The sequence below is a fragment of the Leptonychotes weddellii genome, chromosome 15, assembly GCF_054177405.1.
Source record: "Leptonychotes weddellii isolate Sample4059 chromosome 15, ASM5417740v2, whole genome shotgun sequence".
Classification (NCBI taxonomy): Eukaryota; Metazoa; Chordata; class Mammalia; order Carnivora; family Phocidae; genus Leptonychotes; species Leptonychotes weddellii.
Window position 1 is genome coordinate 27,292,748 of NC_138383.1, and position 25,596 is coordinate 27,318,343.

General features: G+C 55.3%; 1 protein-coding gene across 6 annotated transcripts in view; it reads left to right on the plus strand.

Annotated features, from left to right (window-relative positions):
* MSI2 (musashi RNA binding protein 2) overlaps positions 1–25,596 on the plus strand; it is a 387,828-nt gene that overhangs the window by 335,924 nt on the left and 26,308 nt on the right. For 3 of the 6 annotated variants that reach the window (XM_081805262.1, XM_081805261.1, XM_081805263.1), the window contains exons 10-11: positions 405–479; positions 20,948–21,010. In XM_081805262.1, coding sequence (XP_081661388.1) covers positions 405–479; positions 20,948–21,010 — 138 coding nt within the window. Of the gene's footprint in view, positions 1–404; positions 480–4,157; positions 5,673–20,947; positions 21,011–25,596 lie in introns of those variants that run through there. The other 3 variants (XM_081805264.1, XM_081805265.1, XM_081805266.1) reach the window with 2 other exon arrangements.

Sequence of the window (25,596 nt, forward strand, 5' to 3'; positions counted from 1 at the left end):
GTCTGCTGCCTCGGGAGGAGGCATTACAAGGACTTTAATCTCCTACTGTCAATAGCTTTAAGGTAAAGTACATTCAGAGTAAGCTCTCCAAATGTCAGAGCCAGGCACAGGCCCTCTGTTTGGTGCTAACGCGTGGCATTTACTCTGCAGGTTCCAGAAAGTGCGTGGGCTTTGGGGGTCTCTCTGCCCAAATATAGGTTAATTACCAGCAGGCTGACAGCAGTGCCCCCAGCCACAGGAGAGAGGGGACCCGAGCCCTGGGTAAAGACCCTCACGGGAGACGAATCATTTTGTGCGGGAAAATAACCCAGGCTGTCCTCACTTCTGCCCTCCCTGGGATTTCACCCCAGGGCTGAGGCAGCAGCTGTACTAACGCCCCTGTGATCTTTCTCTCTGTGTTCAAGGCTACCCCAACTTCGTGGCAACCTATGGCCGCGGATACCCTGGATTTGCTCCTAGCTATGGCTATCAGTTCCCAGGTGAGTGTCTTTGTCTCCCGGGGCTTTGGAAGCACGGGAGGTGGGCTGCATTGGAGGGGAGGCGGGAGGATCCCTAAAGAGAACACAGCTCGTACACATATGCATTCAGGAAATGACCTGTAGGTGCTGAAGTTCAAATCCACTGAACTCCGGGGGCAGGATGCAGCTCAGTGTCTGATTAACCGAAGTACCGCCTCGGTACTGGGTATTTGAGAGTGGCAGCCTTCGGGGGAAGGGAAAGAGCTGAGTCAGGAGCCCTCCCTCTGCCCACCCTCCTTTGTCTGGAGCCTGTTACAGGTTCTCTCACTGGACTGGACTCCTACCCTCTGCTTCCCTCATCCCCCGTCTCCCTCCCACCTACCTACCTTCCTGCCTTCCTCCCTCCCCTCCTCCAGCTCTGCCTGGCAGCCCTGGCTTCGAAGCCCTCCTGTGTGTAACTGTGGTGTGCTGTTGGGGTTTGGGTTTGCTGTCCTGGGTCGGGGGGTGTAGATTCACCCTCCCCTGCGTGTAGGCGTCAGAGACTTGAGGCAGAGCCCACAACAATGCCTGCTTTTGTGCCCAGGCTGCCACAGCTCCCACGTAGCTGGGGGGCCTGGGACCCCCACCTGAGGCGGCAGCAAGGGCAGGCATGGTCTTACAGGGGTGGGGGGAAGGATGCTGAAGGAAGCAATGTTGTTGGGGCTTTATTTGTCCCCTGAAGGGGTGAGCCAGCCTTTCCCAAACGTGGAGTATAGACAAGAATATATCGGGGTGCAGGGGTGCTTGGGGGTGTGTGTGTACAGAGGACAGCTGGAGTTTCTAGAAAAGGCATTAGGAATGGAGTTTTGTCCTCTTGGGTTCTCTGCTGAGGAAGGAGGCTCCCTCGGAAGCTGGGCTTCCAGGAGAGTTTCATTCCTGGTTGGTCATCCTGCCTGGACCCAGAGGCCTTGGAGGCCCAGGGAGCATAGGCACGGCCCTTAGAGGATCCTGTCCTAAAGCCAGGGAGGAGGGCCAGGGAGAGGTGCGTGAGGGGCTCACCCAGCATTTGCACATCTCCAACTGAGTGTTGGGGTGGGGTAAGGGTGACTCAGAGGAGGCCAGGAAGCGTTTGGGGCACTTAGAGCCATGCCCGGTGGGGGACAGATCCTCCATCATCAACGGAAGCCCCAGGCTCTTGCCCATGGCCACAGCAGGTCACCCAATATCTCGGGGCCTCATCTCTGTCTTCTGTAAACAGGGGGTTTGGGCAGGATAGTCCCTGGGGTCTGTGCACCCTTCCGATTGTGGGGGTGAGGGGTAGGGAAGGCAGGTACAGTAGCAGCCATTCCAGATGGGAGAGTGTGAGTGGGGGAGACTCCCCCATGAGCGTGTCCCCTGGGGCCAGCATCTGCACTGGGAGGGGAGCTCTTGAAGCAGGACAGTGGACGCTACGACCAGAGAAGTCTGCCCCTCCATTAGGTTTTCCCATGTACAGATGGGGACCCCGAGGCCTAGAGAGGTAGAAAACCCTGTTCCAGGGCTCATTAGCAGCAAGGAGCAGGGCTACGATTTAGACCCAGGTGGTCTGGCTCTTAACTCCCACGTTCCTCTCTCTAGCGTCCGTCTGTCCAGGACGATCCCACTAACCACACATAGCTACTATAATTTAGATTTAAATGAAAATGAAGTAAAATGAAAATTCCAGTTTCTCCATCACACTAGCCACGCTTCACTTCGCAGCCACACGTGGCTAGTGGCTACTGTTAGCACAGCCTGTAGAACATTTCTACAAAAGTTCTGTTGGATGGCACCATTCTGGAGCATAAAGAGGTGGGCGGTGCATGGTCCACACACATACATGCATGCATACATACTGTCCCTCCCAGGGAGGCCTGGCATGTCATCGTCCCTATTCATTTCTTGCCCATCCGCCTCAGCCCAGAAGTTGGTGGTAGTTTTAGGAAAGCCTTTCGTCTCCTTCCCTCCCCTGGCTTCCTCACCAGGGTACAAGAAGACATATAGGCTCCCGTCCTGGCTCGCTGAGAGCACCATGCCGCTCTGCACACCTGGTGTGGCTTCCCTCCCTTCACAATCAGGTTGCCATTGCCCCCTCGGTGCAGTACTAGTCCCAGGCAGGGAGAGTTGGGGGATCCTAACATGGAATAATTTGGGGGGTGACAAAATGGATTCATGCTAAGGGCTCTGTCTCAGGGATCTGTGTTTTAGGATCTGTCCTCAGCAGACATGTATGCAAGACAGAGATGCAAGAGTGACCAACCAAGGCTGGGTAGGATGAGATAGTCTCCCTGCTATGCCCAGCCCTTCACCTTTAGCCAAGGCTTTGGGAACAGAGCAGGGGTGTGAGGGACCTGGCGTGGGCTAGGAGTGACCATGTCCAGGGCCTGTTTGTCACGGTCACTAGCTCCTGCAGCTCAATGCAGTCAGCTGGATTTGATTAGGGCAGGAATGGGGCGTTAAAATGTCTGGACAGGGGCTCCCTGACCTGTGAGACGTGGCTGTTCTCTCCTCCCCCAGCCATCAGATTCTCCATTCCCCATCCTTCCAGTTCTCACCTTGGAGGTCTCTTGTATGTCCTCACCGATGGCCACAAAGAGGCTGTCAGTGGCCACAAGAGTGAGGCCACGTGCCATTAGGGAGGGTCAGTGTGTGGAGTAGCCCCAGGCCGGGAAGGGGGTGGCCCGGTGGCTGGACCTGGCTGCCACTCTGTCTGCTGTCCCCAAGCAGTCCCCCATGGTGTTCCAGTCAAGAGCTCATGACGTGGTGGCTCCCTTCAAAAACCAAACTTGACCCTGCCTGGAGCCTCCAGCCCGGGCCAGGGTCTCTGAGTCAGGGGAGCTTTGGAACATTCTGACATCCATCTCTTGCCCCATGCCAATAAGGAGTGTTTTGGAGGGTCTGGTGAGGAGGAGGTTGGGGTGCAGAGGGACGGCCCAGCAGAGGGTGGCCCAAATCTGCCCTCTGCTCTCCCTGTCTTGTTGACTTCTCCCCCGCACCCTGGGGTCCTTTGAGCCGGTGACATGCACACAGCTGTCCCCACCAGACTGCCCTGAGGTTTTGCTTTGTGATCTTTCTTTTCCGTGTCCTCACCATGTACCACTTCACCCACGTCCCACCTCCAGTCTCTCACAGTGTGTGTGGACGCCGCACCCCTCCCAGCCCCTCTCTGGACCCATCCTAGTGGGGCAGTGTGAGCACTAACCAGGACGCCCAGGCCCCCAAGAGCTGCTAAGGTTCTTCATCCTGTGGGTGTTCACTCAGCCCACATCCCCGGGGTCCCCTGTCAGGACACAGGGCCCGGCGTTTCCCCTGCGCAGGCCCTCTCTGTGAATACCCACCTCCTCTCCTGGGCCGCACAGCTGAGGCGAACCAGTTCCTGCCTCCGCCCACCTTTAGGGTTTGATGCGATTAAATGAGATGCTCCGATAAAGAGGGCTCGACATCTATGGATAATTGTTAGAGTGAGGAGTGGTTCTTTTCTAGAAAGATTGAGGGACGACCCGCCACTATGGAAGTGGCTCCTTCTTCCCAGGCCCAGGTGTCCACCGCGTGCACCCCCACCCTGACCCCCCCCCAGGATCAATACTGGGGCTCAAATAATTACGATCCTCATTGGTGGCCTCCCCTGTTTCCTCTCTTTCCCCCCCCTCCGGACTCATTTCAGTTTAATCTGTTAATTTCTGTTCTTATTTCACTTTGCAGACTATTTGCCGATTTCACAAGACATAATTTTTATCAACTAGCTCTTAAGAGAGGCATAACACACTGGGGTTTGCTACCATTACTAGAGAGAGGACACAGTCCCGGTCGGGGCCACCCCAGCTGCTCTCAGTGTCCACTGAGCCTGTCCTAGCTGCCTGTTTGAACGAATGTTCTTTTTCTCATTTTTAATTCTTGGAAAAGACTCATGTCCTCATTGCTTCACTCAGTTTAAAAAAAATTTTTTTTTCCTTCTACAGTCCCCTCCCATTTTGCTTCTTGTACACACTGTGAGCGTCCCCCCCCCCGCCCCACCCCCCCACCCCACCCCCACCTGGAATGTAACGGGGCCAGAGGGAAACTTCTCACAAACTTTGTAGAGCCTCCTCAGGGGAATCCAGGAAACAGACATCAGATTATTTTAAATAGCGACCAAATAGGCTTCTTGGGGCATTTCATGGGGTGAGCTTTTAGTGCTGGTGGCGGCCCACAGGCGTTGGGGATGTGTGACTTTGAGCACCCATGTCCTGTGGTGGACATTACCAACAGTGAACGAACACACACACACACGCACACACACACACACACACCCTGTTCTGTACATACTAATGTGAAAAACGTCATCTGGTTCTGTACATACTAATGTGAAAAACGTCATCTGGAAGAAAAACTGTATCTGGAAAACCATCATGATCTGGTTATGTTTGTGTTTGGGGGCCAGGCCCTCCGTGGCCGTTAACCATAATAATAAGCACATGTGACTTGGAGAAGGGCTGGTGTCCTTACTAGGGCACTGCTACATCTCAGTTACCATGGCCACAGACCCACGCCAGCCCCTCTTTCCCCAGCACCCCGTCCACACTGGCCTTGCAGTCACTGCTGGGATCAGAGCCTCTGGGCCTGCCAGGGTAGCAGGGGACGGAATACACGGGGCCGGTCCAGATCGGGCTGGCACCCCCGATGATCAGTCACTCTGAGAAGGGCTTGCTTTTCCCGTGGTCCCGACCCCCTCCACTCCCCCGTTTGAAATAGCCCCACGGGCTTGCATTCGTGAAGTACAGCTCAGCAGCGCCTTCGAGAGTCACCCCCTTGTTTACGTTCATAGTTTGTGAGAAGTGACCCGCGTGCTTCCACTGGATGCATTTGATGTGAGCAAATCCATCTGTTCGAATGTCACTGTCCTTGAGACCCAACCAGTGTGGTTTTGCTCATCTCATTAAAGATGCTTGATGTAATCATTGGTTAGTTTCCTGTTATTTTCCTGCAGGCTTTTTCATGAGTGCTATTTTTTTTGAACAATTCTGTATGGCTACCCCCCCACCCCCACTTTATTTTGTTCTGCTATGAATTGCTTTGCTTTGGTGAACTTGTCTTAGTATGCTCGCCTCACCCACGTTTTAACCATTGTGAATTTTCTTCATCTCTGTAAATAGTTCATCTGTGCTGCTCCCTAATGACGTTTTATTTTTTTCCCCCCTGTAAGCGACTGAGGTAGAAAAATAAATTGTTTACCACGGACATGCTGTGTGCTGCCGTCTCTTAGCCTGACAGTGTCCTGTTCTCGCTCCGGGGGAGGTGAATGCTAGACTAAATAACTGGTCCCCATAACAGCCTAGTGCAGTCTGTGAAAGCATGCGGACTCTCCCTGGCTTCTGCCTGTCCCCAGCCCTCCCCGCTGCCTCGCGTCCCCTGCACTTGCTCGGGGTGGTCCTGTCCTTGAGCAGAGGGGCAGAGCATCTGCATGCAGCAGCTGCGTGGCCCGCCCCCATGCCCCTTGTCTGCCATCACTCTTGCCCCCCCGGGGAAGATGCCACTGGAACATCTGGAGCCCCTCTCACATCTGTGCACCAGGTGTGCGTGAGCTCATGCACATGCTCATGCACGCTGGCTGATGTGCGGTTTGCCCGTGGTTTGCCTCACTGACTCCCCTGAACGGTGCAGGTTCGGGGAGGCTCCGACGTGAAGCTAGAAGGACCTCATTCCCAGGTCCCCCACTTGGCCATGTAGTACCATGTGACCTGGAGGGAATGATGTAGCCCTTTCAGCCCTGGGAATAATAAGAGTGCCTAGGTAGGTTGTTAGAATTAAGTAGGATAATGGGCACGTGTCAGCGTGCCTTGTAAATTGGTAAATGCTGTGCAGCTAGAAGTTTTAGAAATTGCGTTCTTATTATGCCGCTCTCCAGAGTGGTTGTCTCTTCCTCGTCAACCTCAGTGGAGCTGCCTATCGGTGGCTCTGCTTATCAGTGAAAGAAATGCTATAAGATCCACCAAGTGAAGCCAGAGAAGTGCCGGGACTTCTTTCCCACCCTCATGCCCCACCCCTGCTCCTCCATCCCTCCCCATTTACTCATGATCAGGCACTTGATTAGGTACCAGCTCTCTGGACATGAATGAGACTCCCTCCTTCAAGATGCTCATAGTCCAGCTGGGGGAGAGAGAACCACTCATCAGACCCACTGACCATCATGAGACAGGTGCTTAGCTAGAAAGAGGTGATCGCTCTTTGCTACGAGGGGACAGTGGTGGCTGCTTGTCCAGCTTAGGGTGCTGTCAGGAATAGCCCCTTAGAGAAGGTGACATCAGAGCTGGGTCTTGCAAAGTCAAATGAAATCAGCTATGTAAAGAAGGAAAGGAAATATATCCCAGGCAGAGAAAGAAAGAACACACAAAAGTAAGAAAACACAGAGTAGTGATGACCTAAACAAAATAAGAATTTGTTTCTCTCATGTAAAAGAAGCCTTTGGTTTTGGTTTTACAGTATTAGAGATCTGGGTTTCTTTTATCTTCGTGTTCTTATTTTCTTCAACATAAGACTCTACCTCATAGTCTAAGAAGGCTGCCCAAGCTCCAGCCATTACATACTCATCCCAGAAGAGCACATCTCTTCCCTTTAATACTACTTCTCAGAAGTCAAGTGTGGCACTCTGCTTACATCCCATTGATCAGACTTTAGTCACATGACCAGTTTTAGCTGCAAGGGATCCTCAGAAATATCTTTATTTCAGGTAACCACATACCAGCTAAAAACAGGGGATTCTGTACTAAGGAAGAAAACTGGAGTATATACGGGATAATAATAAAAGTAAATAATACAGGATACTTAGCAATCTGCCACAAACCTGAGAGAGGAAGCCGCACAAGTCTCACGGATTACGCAGACTTCAGAGTATGGGCAGCTTGCAGGAGTGGTTTGGGGTGGAGGTGAGGGTGTGGGGGGCCAAGGCTAAAGAGGGCAGCAGGGCTGAGTCATGGTGGGCTTGTAAGTCAGATTCAGGAATCGGGATTTGATCCCGAAAGCAAGAGGAAAGCCCTTAGGGTATTTTAAATAGAGGAGTAATGTGATTTGATTGCCAAAGTGAGTCAGAGAGGTGGGGGGCCAGTGGAGAAACCACAGGGGGACCTCTGTTTCCTTCCTCCTGCACCTTCACTTCCTCTCCTCTCCCCTCCCCTCTGCCTCACTCTCTCTTGGCTCCATCCCTCTCCCTGCCTCAGGCTGGCGGTGGCCCTGCAGGGGTCCTTCAGCTGCACTGGGGACCAACCAGGTTGGTGTCCCATAGCTCAGTGCTCCCACCCCCCTCCTAGGACGGGTCGTGAGAGAGCAGCCAGGCAATGCACCTTCTAGGTGGGGACACCCTGAGGCTCTGGTTCTGGAAGTTCCAGTTTGTGCTTCTACCTCTCCAGCGATAGAAAACAGGTTTCATCTCGAGTGTGGATATTGACTGATGGCTACTGGCCGCCTGGAGAACTGGCTTCCGAGCGATTTTGAGGCCACGTCCTCGCTCAGCAGAAAGAGGGGCTGTGATTGGTTAGCAATGCCTGCAGGGTTGTTGGATCTGGGACTCATGCCCACTCGCCACAGATTTCGCCTTCCTTATTTGGCTAATGATGGATCTTCGGTGCCGGGGGATTTTCGGTCACTCTAGAAGATGGCCATTCTGTTTCACGCAGAGGGAGGTGGGTGTGGTCTGAGGAGAGGTGCAGGAGCTCAGGGACACCCCGTCCCCTCTGGAGGAGAAGGCTCGGTAGGGGCTGCTGCAAGGTCAGCTCCAGTCAGGTCCAGCTGGTCTGAGCAAACACACAGGCTTAGTGGTCGGTCTTGTCCTGAAGGCCGTGGCTTGAATGTGGAAAGCAGGGTGCAGAGAGCCCAGGGTCTCGGGGAAGGAGTTTGCCATAAACCAGATGACTGGGGAGAGCGGCCTTGGCCGTGGGGAATGGGCTGCTTCCTGAACCAGCTCACACCCAACCTTGTTGGTTCGGTCCAGCTTATGACATCTTGTAAGTTGTTCAGAGACGCTGTCGGCTGCCACCCCACAGGCCTAGGATCTTGCCTGGATGGGTCACCTGGACCACTGCGGGAAACAACTCCAGAGCCCAGGATTCTTCCTGCCCCCCACCTTTTCTGATCTTGAACTGCTAAGACGAGGTGGTTGGCTTCCCAGCCATGGAACCTCAGGCCCATGTGCCCTGGGCGCCCATGGCAGGTGTTTCGGTTCTATAAACACTCCCGTGTAAAGAAGGCCCCTCGTGATGAGGCAGCCCCCTGCACCCCAATGCGCACAGCCCTGCAGCGCTCACGCTTGTCTGCAGGGACTTCACAGATAGGATGGGGCAGATTTTAAATCACAAGCTAGCTCCTCCTGTGGCCAGCCCATTCCCGCCCCCCCCCCAGGTGTTCTGGGGGCTTATCCTCTGTTTGCATGTGAAAGGCAAACTCAGTCTGGGAAGCGGTCTGCGGTTCTAGAAGAAGACCAGAGGGGAGATGCCGCCCCAGCCCCGAATCCTGGCTGACGGCCGTGGGGGGCCACCGTGGGGGGCCGTGCGTGGGCCTCCCCACCGCGCCCTCCCTCTGCTTGGGGACCCAGGAGCTGATGCTATTCCCAGATGAAAGCAGAGCGCAGGGCCTAATAGGCACTTAATAAATGTTTGCGGAAATGAATTGGAGCGATCTGAATTGACATGAATTGCGGGTTTCACTTTCGATCAGCTTTCCGTGCCTCTTGAAGCTCCTCTGCATAAATAACGGGAAATGTAACTAAAGGAGCGCTCAGCTCCCCACGCGAAAGCCCGGAGCACTGTGCTCTCCCAGGGCGAAGTCCAGAGACCCAGTGCTTGCCCCCAGCTTGCTGGGAGAGTTAAGGCCTCCTCTGGGCCTCTGTGTCCCCATCTGTCAAATGGGGCTATCGATCCTTGCCCTGCTCCCTTTCCTCACATTAAGAGGGGCACTGGGATCAGGCATGATCTAGTGCTTGGGGAAAGGGAGGGTCGTGTCTGAGGAGGAGCCAGGCAATGCACCTTCTAGGTGGGGACACCCTGAGGCTGGGGCAGGGGCAGGGGCAGGGGCAGGGGCAGGGCCAGCATGAGGGAGGCTGCGGGCCTGGCTTCCTCCCTCCTTCTCCTGGGGGCTGAGTGCCACGCCCACCGACCCCATTTCCTCCCGCACTGCCACCCTTGCTCCGCTCCCACCTCCCGGGGTACCTGTACCCCCAGGCTCACAGAGTCCTGCTCGGCCTGCCAGCTCAAACGGAATCACCTTGCTTCAAGCCCTTCAGGTTTCATTTCCATCAGCAAAAGCACGTGAAAGCCAGCCACTCACACCACAAAACAAACACAAAATATTGAGTGTGAAATTATAGGCAGGCGGCAGTGGCAGGCCTGGGGGATGGGCAGTTCATGCTGTCCACAGCAGCCAAGGACAAACCAGAAGGCAAAGGTGCAGCCCCCAAGCCCTCCTCCTCTCCAGGCTGAAAAGAGGGAGCCGGGTCCTGCCCAGAGACACCCCAGAGTTCAGGTCAGCTCGGATCCCCTGCCCCTGAGAGATCCCAACCAGTGGGGTCACTCCCTCTCCTCCCTCTCCTCCCTGCGCCTTCAGTTTTGAGGGCGGGGGCATGGGCACATGTTCTGCAATGTGCTGGAAAGGGTCATCGGGGCCAGCCCCGGGGCTGGATCCTCTGCGGGCATAGGGATGCTGAGCAAGCGGGTGAGCAATCGAGGAGGTCAGAGCCTGGAGGACGTCCCACATGTGGCCAGATGTGCAGAGTGAGCATGGGGAAGGGAGTTGGGACTTTGCTTGGAAGGCTCTCAGGAAGGGGTGGTACCTGAACTGGGTTTTGAAGTGCAAATAGAATTTGATTAGGCAGCTGGTGAGGGAAGGATATTCCGTATCCAGGGACCAGCAGGTTAAAGGCACGAAAGCGTCATATGTCCATATGTCTTCCTCCCTTGCATTCCTGCCTCTGTTCATTGTGACACCCCCCACCCCCTGCCCCTGCCCCCGGGCAGATGCTGTGCCTTTACCTGGGCCAGGACAACTGGAGAACAGACTGTCATGGGGAAGCCAGGGAATGAATTTGTGGGCCAGGGATGCTGTCCCCACTTCTCCTAGGAGACTGTTCCCGGTCAAGGCCTTTGTGGATACCACTGAGCCAGCCTCGCGCGCCCTGGATGCTAGCTGCCGGGACTGGCTTCTTTGAAGGAGAGCCTTGCCCAAAAGCACTCGCTCGTCGGGGAGAGGAGAGCACAGCCTGCTGATGCCCCATGGATGCCCTGCTGCCCTGCCCTGAGCCTGAGTGGGTGTTCAGCTGGCCCCAGGGCACTCCTGGCGTTTCAGGGGAGGGTGTAGGGCCAGTGCCGCAGCTGTCTTAGCGGTCCGTGTTTAGGATCTCTCCAGGCTTTCTTCATCTGGTCTCTGGTACCAGCCTTGAGCAAGCTAGGATTCGGGTAAGGCTAGGAGCAGGAAGAGGCACCTTCTTCCCCCCACCCCCTTGCACCCACCCACCCACCCTCCTCCACCTCTCCATCCTTTACGCATTTAGCGTAAAGTTACTAAAACACCTGCCCTGTCACAGGCCCTGCCCTCGATCTGGGGACATGGTGCTGAACCAGAGGGACGTGCTGTTGCCTTTATAGGGCATTTGTTGGAGGCAGAGAAGAGAGCAGACTCCACTGAGATGGAAGGACCCAGAGAGGCTCGTCTAGCCGGGGCCTTCCTAGAGGAGCTGTGAGGAGCAAGAGGGCAGCCAGTCCAGCTGCCAACATGAGCACCAGAGCTCCGGGAGCCACGTCCACACCTGTGGGCACGACATCACGGGGCCGTGTCCCTCCCTGAGCCCCTGTGAGCCCCCTGCCTCCCGCCCTCATGCACGTTACCCCACCAAAGTTAGCGCTTGCACTTCAGATAAAACCTACCTTTATCACTTACAAGGAAATTATAAATGTTATCTAGGAAAGCCCTTTGGATGTGGAATGTCATGTAAATTAATAGGATTTTATTTATTTATTTTTTTAAGATTTTATTTATTTATTTGACAGAGAGAGACACAGCGAGAGAGGGAACACAAGCAGGGGGAGTGGGAGAGGGAGAAGCAGGCTTCCCGCAGAGCAGAGAGCCCGATGTGGGGCTCGATCCCAGGACCCCGGGACCATGACCTGAGCCGAAGGCAGACGCTTAACGACTGAGCCACCCAGGCGCCCCAAATTAATAGGATTTTAGAATAGGAAGCCTCCAAAGGGAGTTCTCAGCTCCACTACTGTTATTACCTTGGGCAGTAATAATAAAAATAGAAATAAAAGTTGTTATCCCGCTTACTGACGGCTTGCCGCGTGCCAGATAACTGCGCTGAGCACCCAGTGCCTTCTCGCTGAATGTCACGGTGGCCCTGCCGGGTGGTGCCGTCACCCACATTTTCAAAGGAGCAGAAGGAGCTGGGGACGGAAGTTCCATCACTTGTCCTGGGTCACAACAAACAAGTGTGGGAGATGGCATTTTACCCCTTGCTGTAATCACTCTCCGTACGGTTTCCTGGAACCGCTCTGGCCCTGGAGTCCTTCGTCTGTTAAATGGGCCTAGCGGGGTCTTCCTTGCAGAGCTGTGGGACAGCTCACGGAGGTGACCTGGGCCTCTCTGGGAAGGGCCCGGCTGGAGGGGACTTTCTGGGTCCTTGGCCGTGGAAAGCACCACAACTTGCCCTCCTCTGTAAGACCGAGGGACTCGAAACAGAGGCCCTCCAAGGGCCCATCCCATGTTGGAGAGTGGGACGAGGGCAAGTTGAAACAGGTAGCATTTTACAGAAAGCTCCACCATCGATAGCATCTATGCCCTCCTGGCTTCAACCTTCCTCCTCTTTCTACCTTTTAGATCTGAATCAAAACTATCCTGATTCTTCCAGGGCAAGAGACACAGTGGCTGACAATTTTTACACACCAGCTGTGTTACTCTCCGGGGTGTGAGGACTGTTTTCTTACTGTCTAGGCCGTGTTCTTTTACTGTACAGGTGAGGAAACAGGCGTAGAGAAGGTTCTGCCATTCGCCCTCGGTCTGGCATGCAGGTGGTATGCTGTGCTGTTAAAAATGTCAAATACGTCTGTGCCAGTTGGTAGATAACAGCTGCCCTGTGCCCCCCAGAGCGTCTCCCTCGCCACCCCGGGCTCCCCACCGAGACTCCCCGACCATCCCACGGTCCACCAACCCCAGTGATGCCCAGTACAGCAGTGGTCTGCCATTCAACGCCAGAAACAGCCTCTCTCGGGACACAAAAAGGGGGGGGGTCTACATTTTACGTCAGAGGCGGGGCAGAGGGAGTTGAGATCACAGATGTCAGTTTACTCACGGAGCCAGTGAAAGGGCCAGGATGGCCACCTGGGGTCTTTCAGCAAGAAGTCTTGGGCGCTCAAGGCTTGAGTGTTTCCTGCCCGGGTCCGTAGAGGTGGGCGCCCCAGGGGTGCCGTTGGGAACCGTGCTGGGGCGGTACCATTGCAAAGGCCCATATAGAATGAAGCTGGGGGGCCAGGTAGGCACGGTGAAGAGGCCCAAAGAGACTTGAGGCCATTTCGATTTAAGTGGATCAGCATGAGACCCTGTGGGGAGGAAGCAGAATTTTGACTCAGCATCTGAAATTTGGGGAACCAGGAGAAGTGTGAAAAGCCACGTGAACAGCAAGCTCTAGAAGGACCAATAGTCAGACCAGATTTGTCGGGACACCCGTTGGTGGTAGGTGGGTGAGCATCTCATAAGCAGAGATTGCAGCGTTTGGGGGCGGGGAGGGACTCTCTCTCATGCAAGGAGAAACTCTCAGAATAGTTGCCGATGTATCCCTCGAAACAACAGTCTGGAATGCCTTCACTTGAAGGTCTTGGTCTTTGGTCTCAGAGACGGGCGGGTGTTCGTTCTGTGGGCAAGCGGGTAACCCTGGGTTATCCAGGGCCATCCAGGGCCACAGACTGCTGGCCCAGAGCAGCGGGGGCTGGTTTGGGAATGAACTCCCTGTGGCCGTCCTCGCTCTTGAGGTCTTGCTGGAGAGAGAGCGTGATGTGGAACAGAGCGTCCTTGTAGGGCCAGCAGGGGGCCAAAGCACGTGTCCTGTGTCAGACAGTCGTGGTGCTGGCCCCCTCTTGGAGCAGAATTTGGGGTGGCCACACCCAGGGCTGGAGCTCGGCTGTGAGAAGACCCTAAAGCAGACGCGGGCCTGGTTACAAACTAGATGGGTCTGTGGTAGAGCCCTCCCTTCTCCCTGGCAGAGTGAGCCGTAGCTCCCTTTAGTCCAAGGCCCTGCTTCTTTTGGCCAATTTCCTCTCTTGACCACTGTGCTTAGAACAGTGCCTGGCATGTAGTAGGTGCTCAGTAAATATTTATGGAAAGGGTAAGGGTCTGAGAAAGGGTCTGGAGATGGGGAAGGCTTGAACATAGCTTCCCTGCAGAAGTTCTGGGTCAGAGAGGTGCTGCGGCCCCAGCTCTCTACCTGTGGGGGTGGAAGGCCCAGGGAGGAGGATGCTGGCCAGAGCCCCCAGGTGGAGCTCTCGGCTCCCTTTCTCCCAGAGGAACCCCAGCACCCAAGCAAGCAGTGCCCAAAGTGTGTTCTCAGTTCTCCTCCTGCAGCCCTCGACCCCACGCTCTGAGCTGGGAGCCACGCCTGTGTTGAGGCCAAGGCCCATTCCTGAGTTGCATTATCCGGCACCAGGAAGATGGGAAGCCACAAAGCTTCACGGGGTGGGGGGCAGTCGCCCCCCTGCTGGTGCTCGGGGGCATGGTGATGGCAGGCACTCTGTTGTGCTCCCTGAGCCCCTCTGATTTGGAAGGAATCTGCAGGCAGACAGACAGCTTTCACTGCTGGCCGGGCACCCTGGGTCTGTGCTTGCCTCTCCTGGGAATTTTCTTGTCGTTGCCCAAGGATGCTCCCTGACTTGGGTTTTCATGCTTCCACAAACCCTTTCATCCAAAAAGAAGCTCTCTGACAACCCGACTGTAAAACCTCTCAAAGCTTTGATGTGCAGTGTACCTTCCCTTTATCCCCATTGCAACATCTGGAGAGAAAATTAAGCTAAACAGCAATTGCATTAAAAGTTATTTGGGACGAGTTTTGTGCTATCCCTCTGCTCTAGGTGCCAACACCCTTGGGGCTCTTGACCCCAGAGCCTCTCACTTCCTTTAGGCAACTGGGAGGACCCAGGACCAGTCGTGAGCTGCACACCCTTCCCCTGCCTATGCCCAGACAGGCAGGCCTGGCCTGTTCTCATTGGCCCCTCTGCCTTCCACCCCACACTTGTCTCCAGCACCTCTGCCCCAGTAGGAGCCCCAGCCCTCTCCTGGGGGTGGGGGTGGGGGTGCCCATGAGAATGGCACTATTGGTATCCTTAGGGAATGTCAGGCTTGCTCCTAAAAAGGTGTGTGGAAATCAGATTCCTAGGTTGAATGGCAGGAACTTGGGTTTTGTTTTTTTCTTTTTTTCCAATGGACACATATCAGCTTTCTTCAGAGCAGAATTTTACAGTTCGATCATGAACATGTGCCCCTTTGGTTATCCATTGTCCCATCTCTTCAGGCCCTCTCTTCTGATCTGGATCCCCTAGGTCCTCCTCCAAAAATGCACCATCCACCCTCCCCGCCCCCCACCCGTCCCCCTGCCCCGCACCCCCGGGCATCCGCCGCTCTGTCTCTCTGGACAAAGCTACACCAGGCAGGCCTGCCCAGGAGGTAGGCAGGGCCCTGGGCCAGTCAGATGACAGATGGGAGCGTTTTCTAAACTCTTTCAGGGCGTATTTCCTACATTCTGGGAGACCATTTCTTCTTTGGGTTGCTTCTTTTTGAGTGTGTGGATTCAGTGAAGCAATGTTGGATTTAGCCAAGAATGTTGGAACCATCTAAAGAAAATCCTGGTGGGGGAGATGCAGGATGTGCTGGGGAAAGGGGTGGAGAGTGCTTTGAGCAAACACAACAGAGGAGAAATTGCTTTCATAATGGACCCTTCGGGATGGGAAGGCATATTACAAGAGAGTGTTTTATAAAGATTCCCCTCAAAGTCGCAGCCTGTTGGAGCCATCAGGAAGCTCTGAATTGTCTCATCTGCTCTTCCTGCGAGAGGCACAGAAGCCCACGAACTCCTCCAAGATCAAGAAATAAGTAGTGACTGCCAGGACTGTCTCCCTGCAGCCCATTTCCAGGCTAGCATCTTTTCAAGCTGGGCAGGGAAGGGGATGCAGAGAAAGAGCTGCCTAACCTGACGCCCCACAGCCGATAGGACGGAGGCACCGTTCGGTGTTGACTACAAGCTAAGGCTTCCTCTAAGTCAGAGATTCTCTGCCTCCACGGTGCATCAGAAGCATCTGGAAGGTCTTTATTTCTTTATTTTTTTATTTTTTTAGATTTTATTTATTTATTTGACAGAGAGAGACACAGCGAGAGAGGGAACACAAGCAGGGGGAGTGGGAGAGGGAGAAGCAGGCCTCCCGCCGAGCAGGGAGCCCTATGCGGGGCTCGATCCCAGGACCCTGGGATCATGACCTGAGCTGAAGGCAGACGCTTAACGACTGAGCCACCCAGGCACCCCTGGAAGGCCTTTAAAAGCTAGAGATGCGGACCCCCCCGATTCTTAGTGTGTTGTGAAAGCCGCCCCCCGCCCCCGCCAGGCTAGAGACCCACTGCTCTGAATGGAGGCCCTGCCGTGGGTCTCGTGAGACATGGTCCCAAGAAGGAGAGTCACTGCCGGATCGTCGGCAGGGCCTTCCTTCCCACAAGGAAGCAGAGTGGTGGACTTGTGCAGATGTGCAGCGCCTTTGAACTTTTTACAGTTTTTGAGAGTCTTTCAACCAAAGGTTCTTGCCTTTGGCTGTACATTGGGATCACCCGGGAAGCAGTTAAAGGTCCCACTGTCCGGGCTGCAGCCCCAACCAGCTAAATCAGATTCTCTGCAGGGTAGGACCCAGGCCTCAGGCTTTGTCAAGCTTCCCCGGGTGGTCCAGGGAGCGACAGGGGTGGGGATCAGCATGGGAGACCGAGCAGGGTGCTCTTAGGGGCTATCGCCCGGCCCCCTCCGCTGGTTCATTACACTTCTGTAGGCATTTGAGTTTGTGTAACCTCCCCCCCCCCCCCACCCCCCGAGGTTGGAGGGTCGCCTGAGGAGAGGCAGCTACGTGTGCAGGTGACTCCCAGCTCTGGCTCTCAGGAACCACCTCAAGACATCCTGACCAGCAGCAGCTGATGCTCCACGAGAATATTCTTTGGGGCAGACTCTGCACTAGGCCTTAAATGGGACATGGGGCTCGTTCCCTGCCCAGAAGAATTTGTCACCCAGCAAGAGAAGATGTGCACATCAAAATAACTGCTCCGGGGTGGCAGAAACCGGTGCGTGCCACGGAAGCAGTCAGCAGAAAGTGTGGTGTCCTAGGATTCTCAAAAAAATCAAAAGTGCCATTGACTTCTAATTTGCCATCAAGTTTCTTACAGCTCGGAGAAGTCCAGAAAGGCATCTCATTCACGGTCAGTGGGATGGTGACAGCTTTTACTTAGATGAGTTACGAACCCAGACGTGTGGTCGTACCAACCCCAGAGGCACTGCTTTCCGGGGACAGAGACTTGGGTTTGTCATCCTTTTATGTCAGGAAGACCAGTTCATACAGGGTCAGAGGTGAAGGGACCATAGAGGTCCTCTGGCCTCACGTCCTTACAGCAGACAACGAGCTGGTTACTCAGGGCCCAGAGAAGTGAAGCGTCATGCCCAAGTTACACAGCAAGGCCTGGGCAACGGGATGGAGGCTGGGCTTTGAGCACGGTGATCCTTCTGTTCTCCCATCTGAGGGGCAGGGGAGCTTCAGACTAGCGAGACTGGGTCTTTGGGTTTGACTGCCATTAAATAAGGCATGGCACCTGCTCATGCTTGGAATTCTAGCATCAGCATTATTCTCTTGTTCTCAGGCACCCTCTTTTAGCATGCAGCGTTCTCGAACAGGAGGAGCAGACCTCATTCCTAACACCCAAGTTCCCAGGTGGGCGACCTAAGCCCCCAGGCCCTGAGATTTTATCAGCAAAACATTTTTCTCTTTGCTGCCTGATTTACTACTAAGAAACGGGAAGTATTAGCAGGAGGGTCATGCCAGCCGGCTTGGCCCAGTCATTGTTAGAGCTGAACGGAATACATACTCAAATCCTGAGCTAGGGAACTTTAGCTCCACTAAAATGACGTTAGGAGGCTGGGACGATATGAAGGATTACAGGCCACTGTTAATGGGTAAAAAATTCTAGCCTCCTGTGTGCTTATGATTATCTGACCTTGTGACCCCTCATGAGGAAAGCAGGAGAGTCGTGTCTTAAAGGCAGAGCTGATGGCTGGACAGGCCTCATCAAGATGACACCTAACATTCATTTAAGCTTACTCCCTGGCAGGAACTCATCTGAGCATTTTGTGTATATTAATCCTGCACTAATATCATCACCTCCTTTACAGATGGGGACATCAAGGCACAGAAAGGTTAAGCAACGTCCCCAAAGTCACACAGCTAGTAAATGGCTGAGCCAGGATTTGAACCCAAGATTTGTGCTCACCTGTCTCATAAGAGCCTCTGCCCACATTCCCAGCAGCAGAGAAGAAATGGTCACCTATTCTGGGCAGTGAGTGGGGTGCTAGGCAGCCATGGGCACTCAGGGGCCAGGGGCTCTGCCATGTATCTCTGCTTGGGCCTCAGCCCCAGCAAGAAGCCTGAGCCCTGTCAGACCTTCTGCCTAATCCCCCCAAGGTCTTCTCCTGAGTACCCCCAACCAGGGCAGTTCTCTCCTCGGCAGCCCAGACCCCCTCTCCCTCCAAAAATAAAATGAGAGGTTTCCCGGACAGCGAGGCTGCCATAGATGACCCCTGGCTCCTCGGGGCCTGGGGAGATATGCTGAAAACAGGACCACGAGGCAAGTCTGGAAGGCTTCTTCTCCCTGCACCCCCAGCTCTTCCAGGTCCAGGTCCAGGTCCAGCCCAGGAGGGCTCATCTCCACCACGGTCCCTGGGCTGGGGCCTCTTGGTCCTCGGGTGTCTCCTGCTGTCCTAGAGACAGGCTGTTCTCCATCAGGACAGCTTTAGGCCAGGGTCACTATGCTTCTTTGGCCTCTGACAGCCCCTGGCTGGGGCAGCCTCACCCCACCACACACACATGCATGCATACACCCCCCTTTCTTGGATCTGTGTTAGCCCATGGGGGTCCCCTGGTAATAGTGTCGGGTTTATCCGCCAGGTCATCTGAAGAATGTATGTGGGGTGACCAGTGCAGCTGAACGGCCTAAGAGGACAGGAGGGGGATGGCAGGGAACTGGGGAAGTGGTCCGGGACAGATTCCCACAGAGGCTGGGCTGGGCCATGGGGCTGTGGTCCTGGTGTTTCAGATGGAGTCACTGCGAGGGCTGTGGGCTCCCCGCTCTGGGGTGGGGGGCAGACTGAGCTCTCCTCCCCCGGCCTCTTCTCAGACCTGTCAGTCCGCTCAACCCTGCTTGATGGTTGAGATGAAATTCCAGCCCTTAGCGGTGTCTGATGCTCAGTCTCCAGCAGAAACCTTTATCTGAGATTAAGGATAATGGATTTCCTTTCTTGGATAAGTTTTTTTTTTCTTCCTCTTTCTCTAGGACTTTTTTTTTTTTTGGTCAAAAATGCACTTGACTCCAGAAAATAGACCTTTTGTTAAATGTCTTTTTATTGACGAAACGCGCCTCCCCCTGGTTCTGCCCCCCTTCCCTTCCCCCCCCCCGCCGCACCTTTTCATGCTTCCGAGGAAGAGGAAACCCGTTTCGAGTACGGGTGAGGAGTGCAAAAGAATAACTTGACCTTCCTTCTCTCCCCGTCTGCTTCCTTCTCCTTCAGGGTCCCCTGAGCTCTGCTGCGTGTGCCTGCAGCGGGGGGGGCCTGGTGTGCGGAGGTTGGGACAGGGAGAAATGACTTGACTTCTTCCTTACTTTCTTCAGCACTTTCTGCCACCACCCACATTTCCAGAAACCTAGATCCTGCTTGGAAGAGAGGGGGAAAGGACTTGGTGGGAGAGTGCCTTCATGGGTCTCAGGTGGCATGGGTCCCTGGCAGCCTCCTCGGGGGAGGGAGCGGTCTCCTGGCACGTGGGGGGTCTTCACGGGAGCTGGGAGACCCATTCCAGCAGCCAGGGATGACCTTGTACCCGCATTTCACCTGGATCTTTCTTTTTCCCCCTTCAACAGCCCTATTACCATATTTAAATGCAAGTATGTCTTTTTTCATTGACATTTTAAGTAGCTTAGCCTGACCTTTTTAGAGTAGCTTGTTCCTTTTTGAACTTCTTTTCCTCCCCAGTAGTTTCGTGTAGCTAGGACAATAGTCTTAGAGTTTAGTGGGCTTCTAGTTCGCTGTGTTTGGGGGATGGCTCTCTTTCCTTTCTTTCCTCCCCCTGCTCCCTGCCCCCACACCGCGGTGCATGTGTCCCCCACTTGGTCCTCTAGCAGGTCCCTAGTTGGAAGGCCCAGTGGCTACAGCTGAGCAGCTGTCTGGCTGCCCGTTATTTGCTGCTGGCTTCTGGCGCATCGTTTAAAACCACAGCCTTTGGAAATGGGTCTTGAAATCAGGCCTCGAGAAGTCTGCTTGGATGGCAGATGGTGATTGTTCCGTGTGTGAGTGTGACTGTGTGTGCATTATGCTAGTGGCCAAGAGAAGCCCAGGGGAGGGGACTCGCCCACCTCTTCCTTCCCCTGGACATTCTGCAGCCACACTGGGTCACTTTGTCCCTTCTGACCTTCAGTCCCATTCCTGGGACAGCCTTGCTGCCCGGGGTGTTATTAGATGGACAAGCACTGATGGAGATCCCTAGGAGACCCTTCACTGCCGACTTGATCAGGAGCATGTGGAGCTCAGATAGAAGAGCCAGATCGAAATCCCCATGATGTGCCTCGGGAGGTTGAAACAGAGAGACAGCCACAGGGCTCACCCCACATCGGTCCCTACGGCTGCCCGCTCCCTCCCCTAGCTGCCTTCATGTGTACGCAGGAGGTCAGCCAGGCCTCCCGGCACACCTCGTCCTCCAGCCTGGGGCTGGGATGCTGCTAGCGCTAGGCTTTCCAGAGTCCGGACCAGCAGAGCCTTAGGAGAGCAGCTGGAGTTCAGCCAACTCCTGGCCCAGGTGCCTGTGCTGCCCAGAGGCTCGGGGCCACCTGCTCCGGGGGTCACTGGGCCATGCTTGGCGCTGCCCTGGACACACCCTGGGGGACCCCCTCGGTCATGGCAAGGACAGCAGGGACCCCGCCCTGCTCCCAAGAGAAGATCCTCCTCCTCCTCTGAGATTATTTCGGTGTGCCTTCTCGGACTAGTTTCTGGGGTGACACGTGTAGGAATCAAACACAGCTGAAGGTGCTATGCCTTCCAGAAGCCTGAGGGCCACTGACCTGGGTCCCTCCTAAAGGCCGCCCCGCGGAGCTCCCTTCTCGCTCCCATGCCCTGGAGGCGGGGTGGAGCGTGGCCTGTGAGCCCGGGCTGTGCTGGGGGCCCCGCCAGGGTCCGGCCCTCACTCCAGCTCCTCTCTCCCCGCCAGGCTTCCCGGCAGCGGCTTACGGACCAGTGGCAGCAGCGGCGGTGGCAGCGGCGAGAGGCTCAGGTAGGGAGGTGTGCGGGACAGGCGCTCCCAGGCATGCCCCAGTGTGCGGGGAAGGTAGAGGCCCTGTTGGACCTGTGTGGCTGCGTCTGTCCACTATTGTCGCCACAGCCCAGAGGGTGGGGACAGGGGGTGGGCGTGGGCGAGGCCCTGCGCCCCCGGGCAGCCCCCAGTGGGGGCCAGTCGCAGGACTGCAGACCAAAGGTAGACTCTTACTCTCTCCTCGGAAAAAGAGCAGTGACCTTCTTTTTGAGTCCAGATGGCCCCCTCACCTGACAGCCGGCCTCAGGGCACCTGCCGCATTTCCCTCCTCGGCTTTTCCTCTTTCACGAGGCTCCCTTCCTTGGGCCTCTGACCTAGCCAGAGAAGTTCCAGGTAGTGAGAGGGAAGCTCCTGGCCTCCAGGCCCCTGCTGCACCTGGTGGGTGGCCTTGCTGATTCAGCTCAAACCCCGGTCCTGGGATTGAAATGGAGTGATTTCCTGAAGCCCCTATTGCATCCTCAGAGCAGAGACCAGAGAGCTCCTGGACTCCACCTGCCGAGGGAACTGGGGTTTTTCTCTCCTACAAAACTGCCCTGGTCCTTTGGTCTCCAAACCCAGCCTCTTAGGAGGTCTAGAGCCCCTCAGCTGAGGTGGGAACATTTTCCCCAGCAGCACTGTGGGGTCAGGCTAGAGCTGGGTATGTCCAGGATGCAGGCCCCAGAGCGGCCTTCTGTCTCTCTCCCCCAGATGCTCCCCGCCTTCCTAAGCAAGCAGGGTTTCTGCTTTGTGCCCAGCTCCCAGGGAGGCCTCCTGGCCTCCACGCCCCAGCCGCTGAGGGGCCCTTGCTCCTCCTAGACTCAGTAGCCACGGTTTGCGGCTCTCTCCCCTGTACCCCGTGGACAGGGCACGGGAGCACCCCGGGAACGAGTTAGTTTGACAGGCCTCTGAGGAGGGCAGGGGGAGGGAGGTGCTGGTGGGGTACCAGGAAATGGGGCATTAAAAGCCCAGAGGGCAAATGCCAAAAACCCAAACCCTCAGTGATAAGAGACTGGCACAGTGAGTCCCTTTAGGAACATCAGTAAAAATCCGTTCCATGCAAACTGGCACTGCCTCGAGCTACAAAGGATCCACTCCCCGGAATCACCCACTGGGGATTTGTTTGGAGGGGCCGGGAATTGTCTGGGGGCTGTTGAGGGCCAGTTAGCCAGAGAGCTGGGCGCCCGTGCTCAGCCTCCAGCGGCCCCCACCTGCCCTCAGGCCCGTGTCCCTTGGTGCCCCTGCCCTGGGGGCGGGCGCACCTGCCTGGTGTCTCCCTGTTCTGTTTGGTTTTTTAACTTGAGTGCTTTTTGGTATCATTACAAACGAGCCTCTGTCCTACCTGTGCCTGGTGGGGGGGACGACAAAAAGAAAACTTGAGATTTTTGAGTGTTGTTGGTTGTTTTCTCCGTTCAGTTTCTTTCTTATTATAACTTGGATTATGAAACTAAACTTTAACCCGAAATTAACCCTGCCTCTCTCCCCACCCCCATTCTCCTTGACTTCATGGCAAGTTTAAAGGGCAGCATGGGGTTCTTTGCGAGTCTGAGAGCAGTCTTCCCATGGCCTGTGCCCCCCCCGCCACCCCCACCCTCTCACGGACCCCCAGAGCCAGGCGGGAGTCCCACCCACCCCCTCCCTCCAGCTCCTAACCCCAAACTCCAGAGCCATCTCCAACCACACTTTTTTTTCCAGGATCAGTGGTGTTTTATTTGTAGCCATTTCCATCGGGAGCTAAGTCTCCCAGGGGCCATTCGAGGTCAGCCATGCTCATTGCTGCACTGTTAGTGAATTCTATTCAGGAGCGTGCTCCCAGACCACCTGCCCCACACCAGCCTAGGTTAGTGCAAAGAGTAAATCCTCAACTCCGAGGTGCCTGGCCCCAGGGGTGCAGGCTCGGCCAGGAAGCTACAGGGCACCCCACAGTGCTGCCTGGGGGTCAGGGGCTTGTGGTGAGCCCCAGGGCGACGACTAGACTGTGCCTGCCAAAGTCAGAACACCGCCTGGGCTGGAAGACACCTGCCTCTGTGTAGACAGGGTAGCTCAGCCCCTCACCCCCAACCCCCCACCCCCCACTTTGGACCTGGAGCAGGGTTACAAGGTTGGGGAAGGAAGATCTCTGCCTGTCTTCTTTTAGTGCATTTTGGCCTGTAAGGACTGTCCCCTCCCTCCCCCTAGAAAATAATCTGGACTCCGAGCCTGGTGAGATGGCCAATTATTTACCTGTTGTAGTGGCCCCTTGGTGGCATTTTGGCGAATATGTGAGAGGGACGGCACACGCTTGTTTGTATTTGTGCATCAGCCTAGGCCAGCAGGTGATCACTGAAGGCTGACTGCCCGGTTCTCCCTTCCCCTGCTCCTGCAACCCTCCCCGCCCCCCAGTGCCAGCTCCTTGCGGGGGGCGGGGGTGCTTCTTCCGCCCGCCCCCCCAAGCAAGCAGCCTCAGCTGTTGGAGGGCATCACAAGTCCAGGCGCATCGTCTTCTAGGAAGAAGCTGGTATAGGGAGCCCGTGGTGGAGTACTGACCTTGAGCTTGGTACTCTACCGACCCTGGCAGGGGACTCCAAACAGTAGGGAACGTGGCCTCCACTCCCCAGGGCCTGGCTGTCAGGCTTGGTCTAGGGATCAGGCGTCCTATGGAGGGCCCTATTTTGCCTTTCATTTTTGTCTAGCTCCACCACTTTGGTTTTTCTTCCTTCCATATTATGATGTACCGGGGGAGCTTCCTGAGGTAGAAGCACCTGCTGAGGGCCGTGGGGTGGGCAGGGTGGGGCGGTGGAGAAGCAGCTTGGATTTTGCTCAGGTTGGCAACTTGTATCTGTCAGGGCTATGGTGTCAGGGTAGGAGGTCCAGGGGGGCCTTGAGCTCTGCACCCACCTCAAAAACTCCTCGGGGCCAGCCTGCCCGCCTTTTCCTAATTCACGCAGGACCTGAGGTGAGCAGGGCTCAGGTGACCCCCCGCCAGGGGAGGTCCCTGCGACTCCTAGATAACTTCACTATCAGTGGTCACTTTTCTTTTACCTTCACCCGGTAGTCTGAAATGTCATCTTTTCTTGTGCTCAGTCGAGAGTTTGTTTGTTTATTTTGATCGTATTCATTCAGTTCTGATGGCCTCATCATGTCCCACCCAAACCTAAATCCAGTTTGGTCAACGACCCCCCCGCGCACACACACACACAGGTGAGGGAAGTGGTTCGGATTTCAGGCTCTTTTATTTCTGGGGGACATTACGGGGTGGGTCTGTGTATCAGTCGAAGAGCTTCTGAGCCCCCTGCCCACCCGCCACCCCCCAGCCCATCTCCGGCCCCAGCCAGGACCCCTTACTGTACTTTATACTTGCCAGCTTTATTCCAGTCTAGTAACATGAGCTCCTGACGGTGGTGGTGAGTGCGAGAGTCATGTTTCTGTTGTCTTTTCTCTTGCTTGGTTGGGGCTGCGGTGAGAGCGTGTCTCTGAGGCATACTTTCCCGCCTCTCTTACACTAGGATCTGCACACCTCCTCTCAAACACTCTTCTGAGCACGCTCAGCGGGAAGGTTTGTCCACACCTATTAATCCTCTCTCAGTGTCCAGCTTCCTGTTAGTACCAGCTGGTTTGCATGTTTTTGCTTGTTCAGATGAAACAGTTCAAGAAACAAACTCATATCCAACTCTCGAGAAATGTCTTTTTTTGTACACTTTCGTTTTCGATTTTTTTTTATTAGTTACAACTCCAAAACACCTGTTGTCCAGTAAAACATTTCACACCTCCCCTGCCTGTTCTTAGAGTGTATGTCTCTGTGGGACTGAACTAAATGCATGCACTGTAGTAGATGTCCTGGTAGCTGTAGCTCTAGAACATGCATTGTTGAGTTGATATTACAGGGTCTCCGACAGCCCGGCACAGCATGGCTGTCTGAAGGATAGCGTGGGGGACCAGGAGGAGAGGGGGCTCCATATTTTCAATGTTGCCAAGGGGCTTGGATCCATGTTCTCGCCATCAGCCACCACCACCCCCCCTCACACTCCCTGCTCCCCCAGTCCAGCACTGGGTCGCCACCCTCAGCTCTAGCCTTCCTCACTGAGGTCTCTGTTGCTAGCACGTCTGGCTCTAGTAAATGAGAACAGAACCAGGATCGGAAGCAGTCTGACAATTCTGCCTTTGTTCTTGTCTTCCTCACGTGGTTCTTGAACAGAGCAGGTCTTTTCTTCTTTCTTAAAGCCCACCGGCAAGGCCTGTCCAGGCCCTCGACGCCTTGGGTCCTTTGCCAGCTCACATCCAGCCTGTCAAGGGAACAGGTCCTCATGGCAGTCCTGTCTACACGGTCTAGTCCCCGGGGCAGAGGGCAAATGAGACATGGTGGGGAAAGGGATTCAGCTCTTGAGGTCCTTGATCTGCAGACGAGGAATGCATTGGGTCCTAGTGAAGCTTAGCATCTGTTCTTACGGTTGGTGAAGATAAAGGAGAAGCCTTTACATGTGCTCTCCAAGGAACGGGAGGGCGGGGGGGGACAGGTGGCGTCAGAGTGGTGACCTTCCTGGTGCGGAGATTACTGGCACAGCTCCGTGGGCCAGGGGGCGGGGGGGGGGGGG